The 22,106-nt window shown below is 41.6% G+C and overlaps 1 protein-coding gene across 1 annotated transcript in view; it reads right to left on the bottom strand.

The window, feature by feature from the left end:
* The window catches only part of tenm3 (teneurin transmembrane protein 3), a 212,732-nt gene that overhangs the window by 115,207 nt on the left and 75,419 nt on the right, over positions 1 to 22,106 (bottom strand). The window contains 1 exon segment of the mRNA XM_079338171.1: positions 14,056 to 14,241. Within this exon segment, the coding sequence (XP_079194297.1) occupies positions 14,056 to 14,241 (186 nt within the window).

Consider the following 22,106-nt stretch of genomic DNA (forward strand, 5'->3'; position numbering starts at 1 on the left):
ACTATTCCAAAACTTTTATACCAGATTTATTTTCGTGATTTAGCTCCAAAAATATTACAAATATTCCTCCGGCTTATAAAAGAAACACAACTCACTATAAAAGCAGAGTAATATGTTGATTGAAATATAAGTTTCAGTTTATCGTCAGTGATATTTGTTTTTGTTTGAAAGCCAAAGAATGATCATCATCTGTTCTGTTGAGTGGGAGGGACCAAGCATGAAGACAAATTGGTTCAGCTGTCAATCACATGAAAAGAGAGTGAAGTTTCAGAGTGTTTGTTGCATATACCGAGTCATCCGATAGAGGGGATAAACACGACAGAGGTGACCTTCAGACGAGCTCACACTTCAGGACTGACATGTAATCGTATCTCCTGCACGGCGATGTGTGAGACAATCCCTCCACAGACAGCTGGAACAATAACAGCTGAACCTCTCGTCTATGACTTCCTCACTCTTGAGCTACAGACCTTCAGTCTATTCACACCGGCACCGTCCAGATTTATGGGCAATAAAGTTCTCAACGCAGACCTGAAACAGCCACCTCTGTCATTTACTACTCCTCCTGTACTCTGCTTCCTTTAAAGACTTCAGCGATCTCGATACAGTCTTTGTTTTCAGCAGGATGATATCCATGAGTAGAGAACCACGACACAGACAAAAAATCTGAATTATGTCTTTAAGTCTTATTATTTCCATCCAGTGACGGACAGAAGGAGAAAAACACCCTGATGTTCAAGTGATTCCCCCTGAAGGAGTGAGAGATAAACACACGTTTCTTTATGCTATAACTTTAACTTTAACTTGGCTTAATCAAAAGTTTTATTGAAATTTGATGTTTGTTTATGAATTACTTCACAATTCACAGCAAAACAATAAACACTAAATACAGAAAAATGTTGTTTTTTTAAATAATTTTTGCACAATTTGACCAAGTGGGAATGTTAGGTGTTAAAAAATGAAGAAAATGCAGCAGAGCAGGAAACTGCAGTTCCTCTAGCGGCCACTTGGGGCTGGCTGCAAAGGCAGGTGACTCCTCATCAGGTCCAATATCAAAATGTCTATTTTCAGAGCACCAATCAACATGTTCACCAAAACTGAATTTGGTATCATTAGCTCATTTGTTAATTGGTAAACAGTACAGGTTGTGATTTTTTGAACTCATCTTAAATTAATGTGTATAATTAGGGGCGTGGCTGACAGGTGGGTGTGTCAGGTGTGTAAGCTCCGCCTCAGCTCCACCTCTTTGCAACAACATTTCTAATATTGTTTTATACAGTCTATGAATGAGTAATAAAATCAAATGTGCTGATTGTTAGAACAATTAAAAAAGGAAGCTTTTTGTGCATTGCTGATTGTTCAGATTTGTTTTAAAAGAAGATCTAGTTGGCGCAGCACTACAGTGAAGACTACCAACCATCATATGGTCTAATTTTTGTTTTTTCATACTTCAAGATTTCTCCTTTATTCTTCCATCTTCAGAGGACAACTCTCCCTTCTTCTGTATTTTTACTGTGCTGTGCTCGTGGACTCCTCATGTATCAGAGACTCAATTCTTCACACCTGTGATCAGCTGTTAGAGCTACATAGCCGCCTGCGAGACCTGATGTTCCCTGCGAACTCAGGAGAAGGAAAAGGGGGAAGGCGTGCTGCGGCAAATTGTACCTCAACAAGAAGAGACGCTTCAAACCTGTCCTCCTCTCTTCACTGAGAACACTGAGAGAAACTGGACATGTCCCCGTTCAGGGAGAAATGAAAGTTCTCTTAAACTTATCTTACATAACAGATTTGCCACTTTCTGATTGGAAACTTTTGTAAAGCAAACACGTCTGTGAATAAAAGATCCAGCTTAAAGAACTGCTGCCAAATTAACTCTGAATCTTTGGGACACGCTTGAAAAGATTTCAAAAGCCATCATTTGATTCTAAAACCATTTCTGGGTCCAGTATCTGTTTTTGCAGTCATCACTATCTTCATCATGACTTGTTGTTTATGCTTTTATAGATCTGCATTTCTATCTGCTAGTTTTGTTCTCGGAGTTAAGAAAAAGTCAACGGTTACAGAGGAGGAAATACTATCTTGGTTTGTGTTGTTTGTTCTCACATTTTTAGTTTTAAACTCCAGCAATAAGTTCAATTTGATGATTGAATGTAAAAAGAAACACCAACCAAATTAAAAGCTGATTAGCTGCTACAAGTCTGTTCAATCATCATTTATATTATTGCTTCTTTAGTCCATTTCATTTTCGAAGAGCAACATTATTTCGGCCCTTTTCTTTCTTTGCCGTTGTTGTGCTGCACAGTCTGTACCCGAAAACACGTTTAAATACGCAGATGAGCTGCAAATAATACCCAATTTACAGGCACATGAAAGTCTCTTAAAGTGGAACTTTAAAAATCACATTTTATTCATGCATTTAGCTCGATAATAGTGCAACCTGAAATAAAAATTCTTCCATCAGATGAATCTCTGCAGCCATCTGGATCACTGCTCCGATGGCACTTCGCTTTGAAAATCTGAGATCGAGCAACTTTTTCTCCATGTTTCATCTTCGTCACTGAGTTTGAAAACCTCCCATCATGAATCATCCAAAAAACAAAGTCAGGATCATCCACAGCCTTCACGGATCATCGAGTGTTTTTTAGTTGATTTTTATCAAAGTAGCTTCAAATGTTTACATGCGAGGCTTCCCTGAAGATCATTCAAGATTCTTCCTCAAAGTTTGAGTTATATTCTTTAACAAAGCCCACGCAGAAGTGATGAACACAGGAACCGTTTGGAAGAAAAAGCAACATTTTGGTCATTCAAACCAGAAACAAACATTTAGATGCTCACAATCTACTTAACCCACATCTTTGCAGTTTGCAGCTTTTCCAGTTTCATTTAGAACAAGAGCTTAGTTTTTCCCCCCAATTTGCTCAGATTTTGATTGAAATCTTCTTGGTATAACATCTGTTGAAAATCTATTTGGAAACCCTCCGTGGTTGTGTTTTAAATTCTCTGTTCTTAAGGAGTCAACTTTAAAGGAAAGACATACAAGGAGCGTGTGACTGTGGTTGAGGAGCTGCATCAAGTGTCAAACTCTTCTCGTCTTCTGAGTGTCGTTTTTGGAGGAGTTTTCAAAATGGTGCTGAACTGGTGGATGTATTCCTTTCAGATACTTCTACAAAAAAAAAAAAAAGTTCCAATAAACCTGATTTTTTTTTTAGAGAGGAGGCGAGGTGAATAAAATAGGGAAGAGATTTAGGGATGTAATTGAAAGCAGGAGTAATTGTAACAAAGAGAGGAAGAGCGAGAAGGACAAAGACATCGATACCTTTTTCTTTTTCTCCCTCTGCATCGATTTGGACAAAGAACCACAGACTCTCTCTCCTTTTCTTTGGCATGACTCGATTTCCATCTTCTCTCTTTCTCTTCATACATCTGTCTGTGTGTCCCCATCACCTCCCTCCCACTCTCTCCATCCTCTTCATCTGACCTCCTCCTCCTCTCTTCCACTCGGTTGTTTAGCACCGGCAGCTGCAGCCTTTTCAGAGCCTCTCACCAGTCCTCCACCTTTCTCTCGCTCTCCCTCCTTATTGTAGCACTGACCCCTCGTCCACCCTCCTCTCCCTCTCTCCGTCTCTCTCGCCCTCATTCTCTCATTTATTTTCTCCTGCCAAGTCAGCTCTCCGTGCCCCCCTCTCTCTCTCTCTCTCTCTCTCTCTCTGTTCATTCTTTCCCTCTCTCGCCAAGTCGTTAATATGGAGGACTGTGTTTCTCTGAGCCACTGAGTCTTCATTTACTGTTTCAGTTTTACCCTTTCATCTGCTCTCCATTCTTTTTTGTCGTCTCGGCCACCAGGAGCTTTTGTTTTTGGGTACCTTTGTCCTTCTCTTTGTTTTTAAATTTCCTTGACATCTCCTGTTTTTGGCCCCCCAAACTCTAATCAAATGTGCTTTCCTGGTTTCAGTAACAGATGAAATCGACTGCCAGAGTCTTGAAATACAAGAACACCATGAACAGCTCCAATGCTGCAATGTTCACTCCATGAAATTTGCTGGATGGATCTAACGTATAAGAATCTTGCAAAATGGGCTTTTAGAAAAAAAAAAAAAAAAAAAGCTCCAACACAAGTTTGTCTTTCTTGAGCACAAGATGTCAATTCATTTCTCTCAGAGCTATGTCATGTAACGACAATCCTCCAACTACAATATGTTGACACTACTTCAACTTCATTCAACTTTTCTTTCAAAAAGTCTGACATTTGAATTCTGGTTAAAAAAAATCCACGATGCCTCATTTCGCTCGAGCCTTTGTGTATTTGTTGCTTCATTGTAAACAGAGCAATGCAGGAGCAACCACTTTCCAACCTTACAAACCGCATCTCAAATCACCCTTCAGTTTTCATCGTTCACATTTCTTTCTTCAGGAGCATGAGAAGCAGAACAAACAAAGAACAAGAGATTAACGAAGCTCCTCAGCAGATACAGGACGTCAGGAGGGGCTGCAGGCTGAGCTGCCACCAACTTTAGCTCAGCTTACGATAATCCTTTCTATCAGAAAAAAACATTTCAATTCTGAATCAAGTGATTTGAAATGAAACAAAAGCAGTAAAGGGGAAACATTTAAAGTATTTAAACTCATCATCTTCTGTGTGAAATAGGAAGCTGTGCTGTAAGTGAACAACAACTAAGACATCAAGGAACTTTTTCTGTTTTGAAAACTACGTCTTCACTTATTTTCTTGTCTTTTAGTCTTTTAGTAATTCTATGTGTAAAGAAAACTCGGGACAATCCTGCTCACTTGTAGTAAATGCTTGTGTTGTCAGGTTTGTTTGGACCTGCAGTGAGCCTGTGTTTTTTTTAAGACAGATGAGAGGAAGCTTGTTGATAGGTCGGTTGACTGACGGACGTGGAGCTGACATTAGCTCTCCTGTGTGACGTCAGGAGTGCATTTAAAGTAGTGAAAATAACGTGATTACACACTGGCCGAGGTTCCATTTACTCTGGCTCAGGCTTTACATTTTTAACAGACGTGTTCAGTGTCTTGATGGTTAATGTTACAAAGCCTGTTTCATACTCTTAATAAAGGGAACCAAACGTTAGCTCTCTGCTGATTCAGCGCGTGTGTAAATTGGCGTCCTTGGACCCAGTTTGTGGTTTTAACCCACTAATCCACGCAGCGGAAACAAGGCCAACGTCACCCCAGAGTGAGCGATGTATAAAAGGATCTGAAAAAGAAGCTACATCTGGAAAGGATATCAAGCGCATGGGAGGGACACAATCTTCTTTTGTGTTTGATTGGTTGGCGGTGCTATTTCATTAGCATCCCCACCTTGAAACAACATTCAGCAGCAGATGTTAGCTTTATGTTAGCGACCACAAAAACGACTCTTTTTGCAGCGTCTCTTAATTGGGGAATAAATCTGTCCTCTAAAAGTTTTTCCTCAAATAAAACACGCTCTTGTTTATGTCTGAACTCAGAGAGAAGGTTTCTGCCCCTCACAAACACTCGGACCCTCGTCATGCTAACAGCAGACCGTCTCCACACAGGTGGGTGGAGGGTGCACTTCTTTTCTGTCTGGACGAGCGGCTGCCACCATGGACTAATTTAATTTATGTCAAAGTAATGAACACAGTCTGTATTTACAGGTCATCTGTTCTGAAGTCACACAGAGGTGGAATTGTTTTCATGATCACTGGATGGTTTGTGCGAGTCATTTCTTATAATCTATGCGGCGCAGTTACCACCAACTCTCAGCAGACTCTAGTTTGTTTTTCACTCTGACCACACATATTATAGTGCTGCTGTTTTTTCATCAAAAATTGTTCGCAATAGGGGGCGCTGGTGGCACAGTGGTTAGCGTGCGTGTCCCCATGTATGGAGGTTGTAGTCCTTAACGCAGGCAACGCGGGTTCACGTCCAGCCTGTGGCTCCTTTCCCGCATGTCAATCCCCACTCTCTCTCCCTGATTTCCTTCTCTGTCCACTGTCCTATCTCTGTCATAAAGGCACAAAAAGCCCAAAATAGATCTAAAAAAAAAAAAAATGTTATTCCATAAGAAAGGGGCTGTTTTTTCCAGAAATTATGGCGCACAGAGATGCTGTTTGCTCGGTGTGTATTCTTATCTTATTTGCAAAGGCTTCACTGGTGCAAATCCATCCAATCCTTCAGTGAATCAGCCCTATCTTTTTATTTTTAAGATCATTGGATTTCTTCTTTACTCCATCTTCTATCAGTTTGTTTCATCTCTGTTATTTCTTGTTACACAAATATTGTGTTCAGTCAGCCTGACCACATAATACCCTGTACAAACTAACCAATTTAGGTCGATGTAGAGCAGTACCTCCTGCCGCCTGCGAGCTAAAATTGTTGTTTTTGTCAAAGGAGTCTGGTGACTCCGGAGACGTTGATGAAACAGCTGTTTCTGCTTTAACAAAAAAATCTCTCTCTCTCTGCAGGGATCCTGTCTGTAATGTTGCCAGACACTTATAAAAACAATCTGAGCCTGTCAGGGACAAAAATGTTATTTTCTTATTCTTTAATGGGTGAATTCGCACTCATTGATTACATACCACGATTGCCGCCTGTTTCACTGCTTCAGGATGAAGAAATGTCTTTGTCACAAACAGTTAGTCAGACCTAAAAACAAGACCCAGGTTCAAGCAGAACCTCGATATTAACTAACATGTTCCTCCTTTTCAGACATTGCTCTGCGCTCTCTCTCTCTCTGACACACACACACACACACACACACACGCACTGACACAAACTGCATCCTCTACCTTCCTCTCTCTCCGTCAGCCCGTCTCTGTGTGGAGTCTGCTTCAACATTTTGATTTACTTAAGTGACTCCATGCTTCAATCAGCCTCAGACATGAGCGCTGTGTGTCTCTGGCCTCTCTACACATGTGTGTGTTCATGTGTGTGTGTGGCCTCAACATCCTCCTAACAGCCACCAGCCTGAGTTTTGTTCGTCTGATCAATGTTTGACTTTCTTCGACTTTAATTTACTTTTAAACGTTTTTCTTTTTTGCAGTTTGGCCCGGCTCTCTCCTTATCTATATTTTATTGATTCTCTCTCATGTTGAGGACTCGTTCCTTCTTTTTACTCCTGTCTTCTGTTCGTGTCTTTCTCCTCTCGCCATCATTGATCAGGTCTGCTGTGAAGGAAAATATGTCTCTGTCTGTCTCTTTCTCCTCCCTCTCTTTCATTCACTGGATCATTGATTAGTTCTGGTGTTGAGGAGAATTGCCTACTTGGTCCCAAAGTAAAAAGCACTAAGTGTTATCCGTGTTTCTCCCCCCGCCTCGCCCCCCTCTGCTTCCACTATAGACATTGTCAATAAGCCTTGGCGTCAATCCGCCGTTTACAAAGAAACTCGTCTTTTTTTCTGTTGCTTTTCCCGCCTGGCGCTGATAGCCCTGGCGTCTCACAGACATCTGAAGGCTGGGCGGTGGAGGGGTTTTGGCGTCTCTTCACTCTCATGGGGGAAAAAAATAGAAACTGTTTTTGACGTGGAGTGAGGAGTCATTAAAACGTCTTTGTTCACCTGTCTTAACACAAAATGCCACTGCTGAGTTAAAACAACGAACGGAGCCAAAACATTCAGAAAACAGATCTGCTGCGTTTCGCTTCTTTAACGGAGAATCAATGCCACATTGTTCATCTGTTCATTTTAACTGAAGGAGATTTTGTATGAACAAAAATGGTCTCGTTATTGAAGTTCTTTTTATACAAAATGATCAAATAGTTGTTTGTAAAGCCTTTTCACGCAAACACGATCCTTCTAGCGGTAACAATCCTTGATTTTTTTGATTTGTTTTCTATTTTATGAAACTTAAAGTTTGACACAAAAAGCTGAGCTGGTTCGTCTAAAGCGGTGAGAGGATCATTTGGCAGTGTCAGTAGATTAACCAAGTTTAACCTTTGACCTCTGCAACACAAATGATCAACCAGTGATGCGGGTATCTTTGCTTACTTGTAAAGGAATGTAAAACGCCTCATGCATCTTATCACAGCATCTTCTGCACTCCTCGTTACGTCACCGTTGTCTCAGTTGAATATTGTGTTTGTGCGTAGAGAGCAACATGTATGTGTGCAAATCAAACCAAATCTGAAAGTCCACTGTACACTGAAAATAACAGAATCTATAGTAAATAAGAACGATCTGTCCTGCGTGTTGTAGCGTAGGTCCCTACCTGCCACGTGTGTGTATTTTAATTATCCGTCCTCATCAGTGATTGGACGATGCACTTTCAGTGTGTCAGACACTAAAAAAGTTTCTCTCTCAGCTTCTGTGATCTGTCACCGTCAGCAATCATTTATCAGGTTTATTTATGATGCATCTACGACTATCTGTCAGAGAGAATCCATGCCCCACACACACACACACACACACACACAAACATACAGCTGCTGACTACAAGGAGAAGCAGAGAAGAAGAGTTAGCCCGAGGCAGCCGTGTGAATTAAATAATACACCATGTGTCCCAACACTGCTCAGCCCACGACTGTAAACAAAGAGACATTTGTGAGAGCGTGTGTGTGTGTGTGTGTGTGTGTGTGTGTGTGTGAGACAGAAGCAGACACTCTTCTGAGACGTCTGTTTTCAGACACTTGGCTGCACACAAACTTCCTTGGTTAGAGGTTCATCAGCGCAGGTAGAGATCATCACCTGCATGTCAAACACCTGTCGCCCGTTTTCTTCTTGTGTGTGGACAAATAAATGCAGTGATGCAGCCTCGGTGTATCACCAACAGCTGGAGGCGAACATTGATGTATTTTAACTTTATGGTAATAATGTGCACAAATAGAAGCTAAAGTGGTTCGAGCTGCTGCTTCTATTCCAGCACATATAAAACAAACACTCTAACAGATGTTTTTAGATAATTGGTTTCTGCCATAATTGTGGACTCATCTAACTTTCAGTTTTTCTGAAATCTGAATTCAGCACCATCCACCTTCAATGATTAACTCTGGTAAATAAATACGGTTCAAAGTTCAGCACATTTTAATATTCATCAAACCAACAAACGAGACTAAAAATACAACCAAAAAAAGAAACTACAAACTCAACAAAACAACACAGGAATAATATCTTAATATCTCCAAGAACACAGCAATGCAAAACGGGTCTATGCATGTGTGACTGCCTCACTCTTCAATTCACTTCAAAGTCTCAAGACCAACGTTCAGTCCGACCCAGCTCACAACACACGAACTCAAACTCCTCAACTCAACTTCCTCTTTCCTCTGTTGAAAAGCAAACACACAGCGTTCCCCTCATACAACACGCTCAACGTCCACATTCATAACATGTAACAGCATCCATTGCGTCACGCAGATGTTCTTAATAATAACTCTGATGTGTTTGTCTTCATGCTGTGAGAAGCTAACACACGCTGAGGTCTCTCTGCGATACTCAAAGCTGCACAGGGCCGTATACCTGTCCTTCTTCTTCCTCTTTCCTTTCAGTGTGAAGACGTTTCAGCCTTACGTTTCTCCAGCAGCATCCTCACGAGCAGGATGAACGCCATCGTCAAGCCCGCTCCTTCGTAATGAACTGAGCGTTATAAGACGGCTGGCAGGGAAAAAGTCAGCTTAAATATTTTGCTTGTTTTGTGTTCACACATGCAGCTCATGTTGGGAAACGTTTGTGCATGTGCAAAAACACTGGAAACCCAACGAATCACAGAAAAGACGACTACACTTTCCACTGGGCGCAAAAAAAGCAAAGCTCCTCTGCAAGAATGCAACCATGGGGTCAAACAGAATGATTTGTTGTTCCAGCACAATAGAAGTCAGTAAAACTGTCGTCTGTCAGCAGCTACAGTTGCATGTGAATCACCATCAAACAGCAGTGTTTATTATCTTTTCTGTTGCAGAATATCTTTGGCTTTTATGAGGCTCCTATCCTGAAACCCATTAAGGGCAGTGAGGCAGACTTTCACAAAATGCTTTGGACTGAACAAGTGGTTTTTCACACCGTCTCTGATGCTTCCAGCAGCCAATACAAATATTCTTTCAGTAGGAAAAAAAAAAAAAAGGGAAAAGGAAAAACCTGGATTCTCTTCCCCGTTCTCACATTCTCTCTCTCTCCCCCCGCTGCGCTCCTTCCTCCTGTAAACAACCACGTTTTCTGCATCTGCATGCCTGCTTTTTTTTTTTGCACGACCATCTAAGCTGCAGACGTCTGATATTTGGCTTCAGAGCAAAATGAGCGAGAAGAGGGAAAAAAAAGCCTAAAGTGCAGGAAGTGGTGAGAGTGATATTTTAGATGTTTGGCTGAACATTGGTGGGTTTGGTCAGGCTGGGACTACTTACAGGGAGGAGGACCACACACATCTGCACACACACACACACACGCACACACGCACACAACCTTTAGGCCACTTTAGAGCTGGTTGTGATTACATTTAGATGGCGATGTATATATGAGGAGACGTCTGTCTGTCTCCTGATTCCCATCACTCCGGGCAGCTGTCTCTCTTTTCTCACTCTCTCCTCGCTTCCACTCTCCTCCCTTTCATGCCCCCCCCCCCGATAGTCTGACTCTAAATGTGGTTGTCTTAGTTCCTTTCTTCAAATCATCAGAGTCTGTTTCCTATCAAACTCCGCTCTATAAGAAGACCGATCCCGGGTCTTCAGCCAGGAAATGCAACTCTGCATCTGGTGCGAGTAAACCTCCGCAGGCAAGCAGGTCCTGGATCAGATCTGAACCGGCTCAAACTGCCAGACTTTGGTTTCATCCTCCACTTGCAGCCTAATATTTGCCATGTGGAGAGCTATATATGATCAGAGATGATGGCAGTCAGAGTGGATGCTGAATATGCTGAAATCCTGTCAAATGAAATCCTGTCGTTAATTGGACCGGGAACAAAAAGCTTATTGTGTGTCCACTGTTCACACGCAAACTAAAAACGTCATCTGCCTGCTGCACTGTTTTACAGTTAACCTGCCTTAAAGAGACAGTACCTCTGTCCAGTGACTCCGCCTATTTTTGACACCCAACGCAGCAGAGCATTTTCCAAAACAAAGAAACTTTTAGTATCAGCAGTTCTCGTCGCTGTCCTCCCAGAACTCTTAGAAGAAAGACACCACAACACTTCAGTCAGTGTCACTTCTCCGTCAACGTCCAATCAAAATCAAGACAGAGAGAGGGAAACACTGCAGAGACAAACAACTCCACAAGTTTTTTTTATTCCGGCGAAATTTGGCCCAGAAAAATAAGTGACATTGATTTCAATTATTTGACTTTTCAATTCTTCATCACAGCATAGTATTGATATTAAATATCGACCTTTAACCCAGGATGCATTTTTCACCTTTAAATGTCAGGAGACTAAAGTGCTGCAGCCAATCAGAGACTTTGGACCAACAAACTGAGTTTCCTTCCTCTGTTGGTTAAGAAAAGGTCACTCATGCTTTCATGTCCTCCAGACTCACTATTGAACACATTTAGTGCTGCCAGCCAAGCCTTTTAACTTGCACTGAGAGAGCTGACCAACCTATGCTGGCTTTAACTGGCTACTTGTGAGTGTTAGAACGCTGACACACCTGGCTGATGGTCAGCCATTATAGTCAGGCCAAGTGTTAGCATCTTTGGCTGGAGTTTGTCCTGCACCTTTGGCACGAGTTGGCGTTCCTCTGCAGCTTTCCAGCATGTCGAGCACTCTTCTGGCATGGTGAGTTATTTCCTCCCACGCAGGAAAAACGATCATGCTCGTTGGCTTTCAGCTGCAGGAAATACTATTCACTGTAGATGTTTTAAGGTTTCTGTAATTATCTTAAATATATATCTCAGCAAACATTTGACTCGAAATATTTGTAACTTTTGTACGGAAAGAGGCCTGTTTAGCTTGAATTGATTGTTGTTGTTTTAGTTTTATCAGGTTGTATTGTGTGCCACTTCCCAAGTCAGGTTGATGTCAGGCTGAATGGATGAATCAGTACTGATAGAGATCAGACTCTTTGAGTTTCCATTAGGTCAGAGGACGCAGGATGGGTGTCACACAGGTTCAGATATGTGTGAGGACAAAACTGTTTGGTGAAGAAGAGACGTCTGTGAAGAAACCAAGATGGCCGACGTAAAAAGCAGCAGATTCCGAGCAGAGAGACCGATTTACACATAGGAGCAAAGTCAGTGATCACTAGTTTCACTTTTCTGGTCTTTGACTTAAAGTTAGAACGATCTCAGTTTCTCCAAATACCAGGGGAGACAGCGGCGAGAAATGTCCTGAAGAGACGGGATTCTTTTCACTTTGACACTGTGACCACATTTCAACACTTTCACTGCAGGAAACAAGAATAATCATTTTCTCAAAAGCTTCAACGTTTCACAGCTCTCCTTCAGCCCTGCCTGCTTTCTATGCCCAAACCCTCTTCTCCCGCTGACTGACTTCACATCAGTCTCTCCTATCAGAGAGAGTGTCTGTGTGTTCAAGTGATAAAAAAAACCCAAAACAAGCCGAACATGTAGAAGAAACCACAAGCACCACAGACCCTATCAAAGGCTGAGCTGAAGGAGCCGGAGGCTGAATTTGAAGTCAGGACTTCAAAACAAACAAAAAAAAAAAACAGTTTTGACCTCTTTGCAAACAGACTTCAGCTTGTATGGCACTTTTTTAGTCTTCTCACACATTTACATGCTGACACGAAGCAACGGGAGCAACTTGGGGTCGAGTGTCTTACCCACGGACACATCAGACATGTGGCTGCAAGAACTGGGGATCGAACCCTCAACCTTCAGGTTGCGAGGTGAACGACTCTACCACTGACCCCCAAATACAATCAAAGAAGCTTTTTCTTTTTCTAAATCAATCAAACGTATTTTAAAAATCCCAGAGCAGTTCGGGGAGTCCTTGTGGAGGCTCTAACTGACCACTTAGACACACAGGCTCTGATAAGTCTAACATGAGCTAAGAACATTAGAAGAGCCAAAGGGAAACCAACTACTTAAAGTAAACTCACAGAACCAGGATCAAAGCTTTACAGTCAAAGTGGCTGTAAAGTTCCCCTAACTGCAGCCAACATATGTCCATTCAACAGATGTTTTCAATTTCTGATAACTTCCCCAATATTCCGCCCTGCGCACGTTTTTCCAGCCCCTCGCTCCGAGACACAAACTGTGCTTCAGAGAGCAGTCACAACAACATCTTTTCATTCATCGATTGTTGACCTTAAGCTAGACTCCCAGCTCTAATTGCTCTTTTCATGTATCTGTCACTTGTCTCTCAGAGCAGATAAAGTTGAGGGGTTTTGTGTGATAAGACATGAAAGAAAAGGAGGGCTGGAGAGAAAAAGGAGAGAACAAGAACGGCCGGGAGAAAGTGTGACAGAGATGGAGAAGGCCGGTGTGACTCCCACGGAGGAGGGCTGATCAATCGAGGACAACTGCTGGAAGTCATCACGAGTTCAAGCCTCCAGACTGCAACGCTTGCCAAGTGTTGAGAGTGATTTCACCATGAGAAATAAACCACAGAATGGTACATATTACAGTCGGAGAGAGACTCAGGGAGGATGAAGTAGTACAGGGGAATTCACTTGACCTGCACGACTACGTCTGGCTCACAACACATCTCTTACTGCAGACCACCTGCATGATATACCTGAAGGACTGTGACGAAACATGAGCCAACATCTGAATAGTAAGAGCGAGGGAACGTACAGCAGCTGGATGCTCAGATTTAGATATAAAAATAGATCTGAACAAGGGGGAGGAGAAGAATTACGGTCTTCCAACCCTAACCCAATCACACTGATCTGCTACACATGGCAGACAAATCCTAACGCAGGGGGATAAAAATATCCAAAGGAAATATACGGATGACCAGGATTTGACCGATTAGATGACCAAAGCCTGCTTTTTTTGAGAAATGGAGATTAAAAAAAGGTCAGATGCAAAGCAGATTTTCATTCATTATTTTAAATTTGAAAGCAAAAATATATCCAATATTAATCACAATGCACGATTTCTATAAAAAGAAATATCATCCCAAAAAATCAGCCAAATTCCAGTTCAGATAGAAAGACAAAGAAACAGCTTTTGAATGAAATGAAAGTCCCTTTACCATGAGTTACAGGTATGTACAATCGAGCTGCATACTCCTCCTGCTCCTCTTCTTCCTCCTCCTCCTCTTCCTCTGAGTCTGGCTCAGCCACATCGCCTAACAACTGGTTGTCATGAGGATTGGCTGATTGCAGATGTGATTGGTCAATGACAGATGGTGGACAGGAGGGGGAGGGCATTGGAGAACCTAAAGAAAAAATGAACACAACCAAAAAAAGAAAACAAAAGGATGATGAATGTGGAGAATGAATAAAAGTCACAATCACAGCAAATCAAAAACTTAAATTATAAATAAATGACTGAGTAGGAAGTTTGGTGATGTCTGCTGATGGTGTGATGTGGGTGAAGCTGCAAAAAGTTAACACTGAAACATAAAGTTACATAAAGCGGAAAAATAATAAAAGCTGCAGTTCCTCTAGTGTCCACTGGAGGCTGTCTCCTGCAGTGACTCCATAGAGCCTCATGTTAAAAACCTCACAGCAGAGATAAACATGTACAGCCTGGTACAAAACTGTTTTACTCACTATCGCTCATTTCTCTCAACATGACAAGTACAGGCTCTTAACTACATGCTAACAACAACTAACTACATGTTAGCAACAATTAGCAGCTAACTGTGTCTGTGAAAACCACAAATGGCTTGTTCAGTGTTTGTCATACACTGAGCTATTTTTGCTGCACCGTGGATAGGAGTCAGGATTGTTGTTGGTCTGTCTGTTTTATTTCAACAGAGACACCGTTAAGCTGCCTAACTACAACACAACAGAAAACAACACAGAGTTTCTTTGTTTTTGTTCTCTTTCGTTAATCTTTTAACACTTATTCTACCACACCAGCAGCAAGTCTGCAGCCTGCCACAAGCTCTCTCTTCTGTCACGTCTGATAAATAAACAACCCGGGTCTGCTAGCCTGACAAATTAATCTCCTTCTCTTTGAAACACTGTGGTTAACAAACTAATTATGCAGCTAAATAATTAGCCATGGGCAAAGACTGTCGAACTTTGATACTTGACGTTTGCTAACAAATTGCTCCTCTCCAGCCCCACCTCCAAACTCGAGTGTATATGGCAAACTAATAAGTGATGTCACAGCGCCCATGTCCACCTATTATATATATGTACATATATACGTATACTGTATATGTGTATATATTTATGTGTGTGTATATGTATATATGTATATGATGTATGTATATGTATATACATACATACACACATACATATATACATGTGTGTGTGTATATACATACATACACACATATGCACACACATACATATATACATGTGTGTGTGTATATATATATATATATCTTTGGTCGGTATTAATGTTGTAAATTAAGATACGATCCTCGTGAAATGCTTATGATATCAGTACCTGTTTGGAGATGAAAGCAAAAATAGAAGTCCTGTATGTCAATGTTGTTAAAGTATTTGTGCTATTTAGTCAGTGTAGCCTCCTCTGCTCTCTGTCTGCTTGTAAAGAAGAGACCTGTGTATTGAACTAAAAGTGTGAATCTTGAAGTGAACACTGACTGTGTTGTTTTAAAACCATGACATGGAAAAGCGTCAGATGATCAAACATTGTGCCAGCTTTAGTTGCCAAATAGAGTCACGGAGAGGCCGCTGGTGCAGTGGATTCAGGTCTCTGCTGTTTCTGCTCCTCTGCATGTCCAGCACACTTTGACACACTCATCTCTCCCAGCTGACTCCCCTTCATAATCCACAAGGACAGAGCTTGATTAAATTCCGAAATGCAACTTCACTACTGCTGATTTGTGAATGAAGAAGAACTTGGTGAGAGGTGCGGTATTTGTTGTGGGTCTGCGAGACCAGACCCACAGGAAGAGCGGGCAAAATCAATTGTGTATCGATGTGGTAACCTTGGCATTTAGTGACTCCAGAATGCTAAATGGCTCTTCCACACACTCTCTCTCTCTCGCTCTATGTGTGAGTGTTTGTGTAAGGGAGTCTTTGTGTGTGTTTTGCCCAGACAGATAACGCTGACCGGCCTCGCATTCCATACAAATGTGAAAAAGAAATTAGCCGTTGAAAAGTGAAGGAACGAGAGAGAAACACATTGCATTAAAAGCTCTCTGTGCAGGCTGGCTTTACAGATAAAAAATGTGTTACGTCTCCACTGAAATCTCTTGAGCTCACACATTTGCAAGCAAGCGGAGAAATTGAAATACAAAAATCAATGTTAGGTCATTTGCAGGAAAAGAATTGCTATCTTGTTTGGCGATGTTGGGGCTGGGAATAAAACACAGAACTTTATCTCTTCGCTCCAAAACACACACAAATGTATTTGATTATCTTCTAAAAAGACACAACTCACCTGGTGAATAACAACACACACACACACTCAGACCCGACGAGATCAATACAGTATCCATGAGCAGACAGACGTCCAGACAGTATTTTTTAATTCAATTTTCCCAAATAACAAAATTTCTGTAGCATTCTCAATTTCTCCACTGAACTATTTCATGATCTCGCGATGACAACGCCGGCGTTCCAACATTAACGAGTCATTATCACAGGAAATAAAGCAGTCTTATCCCGACACAATGACATGAATAAGTCAAGAGACGGTGAGGAGAGACACATGAATACATGTCCACTATGGGTTTTGTTAGTCGCACATTCAAGATTTTTAAAAAATGCACGCACGTGGTTTAACTTTTTGATTGATATGTTGTGAAAACATTATTTAATACTACATTTTAAAAAGGTAAAATTTACATTAATTTAATCATTGATAGTATTTAAACAAAAAAAAAAAAAATAGTTCGGAGCTTTAGCTCCATTTTTAACCAAAAACTGCTGAAAGACAAAGTGTCTAAATTAAACAAACATGTCAAAACCTAGAAAGCTGTGCCTGAGTTTGCCTGTTTTTTTAAGTAATAAATATCAATAAATTATGAAATGTTGGCTGCCTGTGGTAGTGGTATTAAAATGTAGTTACATGAACCATGTCAAAGTTTAACATTCTGTTGTCGTGACAACCTTGCTCCAATCATGCATGTGGTGTTTTTTCAGTTTCAGGTTGAACTAAAGTCCAGCAGTTTGATGCAAAAAGCTCGACAACAACCATGACTGGAGTCTGTGTTTGATTATTTACTAGAAAGCCTTGTGGCTTGTTCCCTCCAACTGAGATAGAAAATCACATGCATGTTGGCATTTTCTATTAAAAGCCCAACCCCCACTTCCTCCCCCAGAGTGACGCTGTGGATGGAGGAAAAAAGGGCCGGTGGCTTCTGCAGAGGAAACAGGAACAACACAGGATTAGTGCTGCATGTGGGCAAATATTAAACAGCAGATACGCTCCACTGGTTTCATTTCAGAATAGGTGCAGAATTGATCAGCCTGCCCCAGTTTGTCTGCAGAAAACTGCATCACCTAGACTGATCCTCCTGAGACAGTTAAATCAGTTTCCACACAGGTAAGTCTGAATCTGCTTTGTGTTTCATTTACATGATCAAAAAGCTGGATGTCCTGTGGCCCTTTTTATATTAAAAGCTACTCGGAGAGGTTTTTTTTTGTTTTGTTATTATTCCTGGGGAAAACAATAAGTAATATATGATCTCATTACAGGGGTACATTTCATGTCTTATTCAAATATCAAATATTACACTCACATCTGTAAATATGTAAACATGCCACAGCCTCAATGACATTTCCTCTGACTCTGGCTGTTTGGTCTCACACGCACAACTCTCACAAAAAAAAAAAAGTTTTAAAGAACCAAAAGTCGACTTTAAAAATGGAGTCTGAATGCCAACAGAACGAGAACAGATCAAAGTTCTTCGACCTCATTAAGCAGCAACCACGAAGTTCATCATTCACACCAGCATGGACACAAGAGTACAGGACGGCTTCAATAACACACAGATGATCTCGGACAAAAAAATGTGTTTAGTTTGATGCTTTGTGTTGTTTTGTCTCACGGCACACACATGTGCATTACAGTGCACAGAATCTTGACAGAGACGTCGTTTTCCAACTCCATTGTCACAGCTAAAGGTGCAGAATCTCTCTATTTTCTGAATCTGTTCTGAATAAAGCAGAAGCTCTGTTTCATTTCTGCAGAGGCCTCATGAGGCTGAATCATAATCAGATATCAAAAGTTCACCTGTGCTCAGAAAACAAACACCTAGCTCGTGTGTGCTACGACGGCTGGATCAGAACAGCAAAGTGCAGTAGGTGCAGAGCTTTACTTTCTAGAGATGCCATATCAGACACCAACGTACATGTCATTACTTCTCTGTAGATCTGGTGGATGCTTTGTATATTAGCGATGTGATTTAATGAATAGTTGTGAGTGAACCTCTTCTTCAATCGTGTCTTACAAACTGCATGCCGCTGATATTTCTAAGAGACGATGTAAGACTGCCAAATATATTCTTCCACGTTTGACCATGAATACAAATCAAAATTTGTCCTACATGTGAATTCTGCTCAATAAAAAAAAACTCTCTGCAGCAGTCAGGTGTTGCTGCTTGCCATCATTAAAACTGCGCCATAAAACAGATTTACGACACTCATCGCCTACTTACCGGCCGATGATGGTCAACAGGGAAAGTATTGTTGTGTTCAACCGCTAAACGCATCCCTTTAAATAAACCCACAGAGATCCACCTTCATTAGAAGCCAAACTTTACTGCTAGTGAGGAACAATATACTGCATTTCATCGTCCTCCAACTGGAAAATGTGGGAAATAATTTGTGCAAAAAGCTGCCTTCACTGCAATACGTTTTAAAAAAACTAACATTTTATTTAGAAGTGCCTTCCAGATTGCAAACATTTGACCAATCAGAATAAGCCCCTATAGATAAGCTCCCCTCTGATTGGTTGTTTTGAATTTGGCAGCTGAAATGTGGATGAAGCTCTTTTCAAAGAAGGCACAACTCTGAATTTATTTAAAGCTCACATTAACGTTTGTTTATTTATTGCAGGTTAAAGTGTCCCTGCACAGGGTTATCATATATTCTGAACATAGCATTAGCCTGTGATTAGCATTCTGGGCAACATTTCAATCTTCACTTCTCTGCTATTCGTTTCTGTCCGACAACAAAGAGCATTGCCTCCTCATAAAATGTCTCGGGAGTTGCTTTTCGTCCTCCGACACCCACCTGCACTGTTTGGAAGAGTTTTTTGGGAAGTGTGTGTGACATTGTGTTTCTGCCTCCTCTCAGTCGATCTCCATATCAAAGACGGCGTGGTAGAACACATTGTACCAGGGATTACAAGCAGAGAGGGAGAGACTGAAATATCCCTTTATGGCCTCTCGAGAATACCAAACCTACCTACTGTATTTCCTCAAACATTGCAGCAGTCTCTCTCTCTGTGTGTTTACGCGTGGTAGAAACCGGGTCGTATAGGCAGATATTATGAGGGTCAAAAGGTCGGACACAGCTGCCCAGTGCGCTCCGCAGGGACGCGGTTTAAAGCGCAGCTATGATTGCATCGCAGCTTGTTGTTCTGGCTCAAGACAATATTCTTTTCAGGCTCTGATCAATGGAGTAAAAATAACTCTCGATGAAATACTCAGTCTGTCAAATGGCGAGGTGCCTCCTGGCTTCTCCCCAAAGTGCCTGAGAGAGCAGAGTTATGCTGCTCTCTCGTCCCGGGGGAGCAACTGGCAGAACAACTTGCGCTTCAGAGACTTGGATGTGTTCGAGTGTATGAAGTGAAGCCACCAAGACTCCAGGAATGACAAGTCTAGCAGGCTCTCTGCTCTTAAAATGATAGTATGATGCCTTTACAGATTGGAAAAATCGAGGACAAGATCAGCAAATGAACTGAAATTCTTAGGAATTAATAATTTGGAATAATATGGAATATGTTCAGTATTTTTACTCTGAAATTCCCTGCATGCAGAATAACAGACGAAAGTACTGCATACTCAAGCCCCCCCTTCTACTTCAGAATCAGCTTGAGGGAGGGAGGACGAAGACAGAAGGTCCTCTTGACATTTTTCAGTTTGTATGTCCTTATTCCTTTCCTTTCCTCCTCTCCTCCCGTCACCTCCCACCTCCTTAAGGCTGCTCTCACACTGTTCAGACCAATCTTGACAAAATGCAACACACTGCTTGTTTGTAACCAAGATCTGCACGAGACGCTTTAGACTTTTATGTCGTGTTCAAATATTGTACGCTCTGTGCAGTGTGCAGGTGACGCGGCAGAAAGAGTGAACGAGTCAGAGGAGGGGGGAGCGTTCCAAACATGAGGTGCCGACACCACGATTAAAGTAACTTCAACTAATGTAGAAGTGACTGTATCCAAACAAACTCACACTTTTAAGAAAAAAGGAGAGAGGGGAGGAGCTCACAGATATCTGGAAATGGAAACATCTGTCTTACAGGGCGATGAAAAGACAACTGCATCTGTTTGTTACTGCGTCATTTATGATCTGTGTCAGGAGAAAACAACAGAGGCTGCACATTGAAGGATGTCATACGTTTTCATTTCGCGTTGGTTTGTTTCAGCTGAGTTTCAAGCCTCGGGTTTTTCTTCCCAGGATTTCTGCAAAGCTCACCCGCGTCCTGCACACCTCCTCTCCCTCTCCTCCAGATGGATTTTAGGAATTGAGACATCCTTCAAGACGGCACGCTGTGATCGGGTCACAGGCGGGAGAGCAGCGCACGGAGAGGAGGCGAGCAGGTGAACAATAGAGAGAAAAGAGAAGAGAAGAGCAGAGCAGGTGCCAGGAGATGATAGATGATAAAGATGGAGGGCAGAGAGAGAACAGATGGAAAATAAAGATGAGAGCGCGTGCAGAGGAGAGCAGAAAGGTTACATACAGGACGTTTCTTATCAATGATTTATTATCTACTGCAAGAGAGAGAAGTGAAAGATGTGCATGACAGAGGTAACTGTTAGGCGACAGGAAGGCTGTGCATGCCTGCATCTATCCTTAAGTTTACAGTATGAACGATGAGTCTCACTGTGCTGCTCCGGCTCAGGTGTGAAGAGAGGAAGATCACTTTCAAGATGTCATTCACTGGACTCAGTGGTAAATACAGTCCTACTCACAGTGAGTCATCACTCATTGCTTAATGAGAGAGGGAGGTTAAATATTCAACACAAATATAAAAAACAAGTCTCTAAATGATGTGCTCTTATTTTCCACACTGACGTTCAAATGAATTTCACTGCAGACTGTTTGTTCATGGGAACTGTTCAACATACGTGACGACGAATGTTCTTTTAGCATATTAACATACACTTTAGGCTACAGTGTTTAAGTGGAAACACGCTGAGATTGTGGCTTCTCATGAACCTTAGGTTATCATATCAGATCAGTCGAGAGCCTTCATACACAAACACAAAAAAACTAATCTGACAAATATCTGTATTCAACGTCCTGAAGAGAAGAAACCTGGAGACCTTCAGTTTTTCTTCAGTAAAGATGCAGGGTTTCTCCTCATCGATACAAAGATGTCCGTCCACATTCAACGGTAACTTTGCTAACTGTTAGCTTGTCACTAAGACAACATGTCTTCTAATGACAAACCATTCAAAGAATAGACGAGACGTCCAGAACTTTCTGATGTGGATACTAAACTTTCTGCCACCAGTTAAACACGACATCCTTATATCCTTATTTTGTCTTGAGACTGACATATGACTGACACCTGGTAGCACATTAAACTGTCTCAGAACAACTGTTGTTATCATTCATGGACCAATCACAGCCCGTTCTGTGTGTGCACGGCAACACCCATTCAGACGATTCCTCCATCGCTGGTCTGTGCACACACACACCTCAGCTCCCATGAATCTGTGCTGGCGTATCGAGCTTCTTTGCTAATACAGAGAGTGTCTTAAGAGAGGAGCAATCAGAGCCAAGTGTTTCTGTATTTCTATTTGGGCAATAATTGTTTAAATCTAGGAGGAGTGTTTCTCATGCTGCAGCCGGCACTGAACAGTTAGTTTAATTTAGGAGAAAAAGGCAAAGCCAAAACCAGGAGTCAATATTTTATCAAACGACAAAGAAGAAAACAAACTTCTGGAAATGCATCACAGTAACAGACCGTTGGATTTCTAATC

This window comes from Symphodus melops, assembly GCF_947650265.1.
Source record: "Symphodus melops genome assembly, chromosome: 2".
NCBI lineage: Eukaryota > Metazoa > Chordata > Actinopteri > Labriformes > Labridae > Symphodus > Symphodus melops.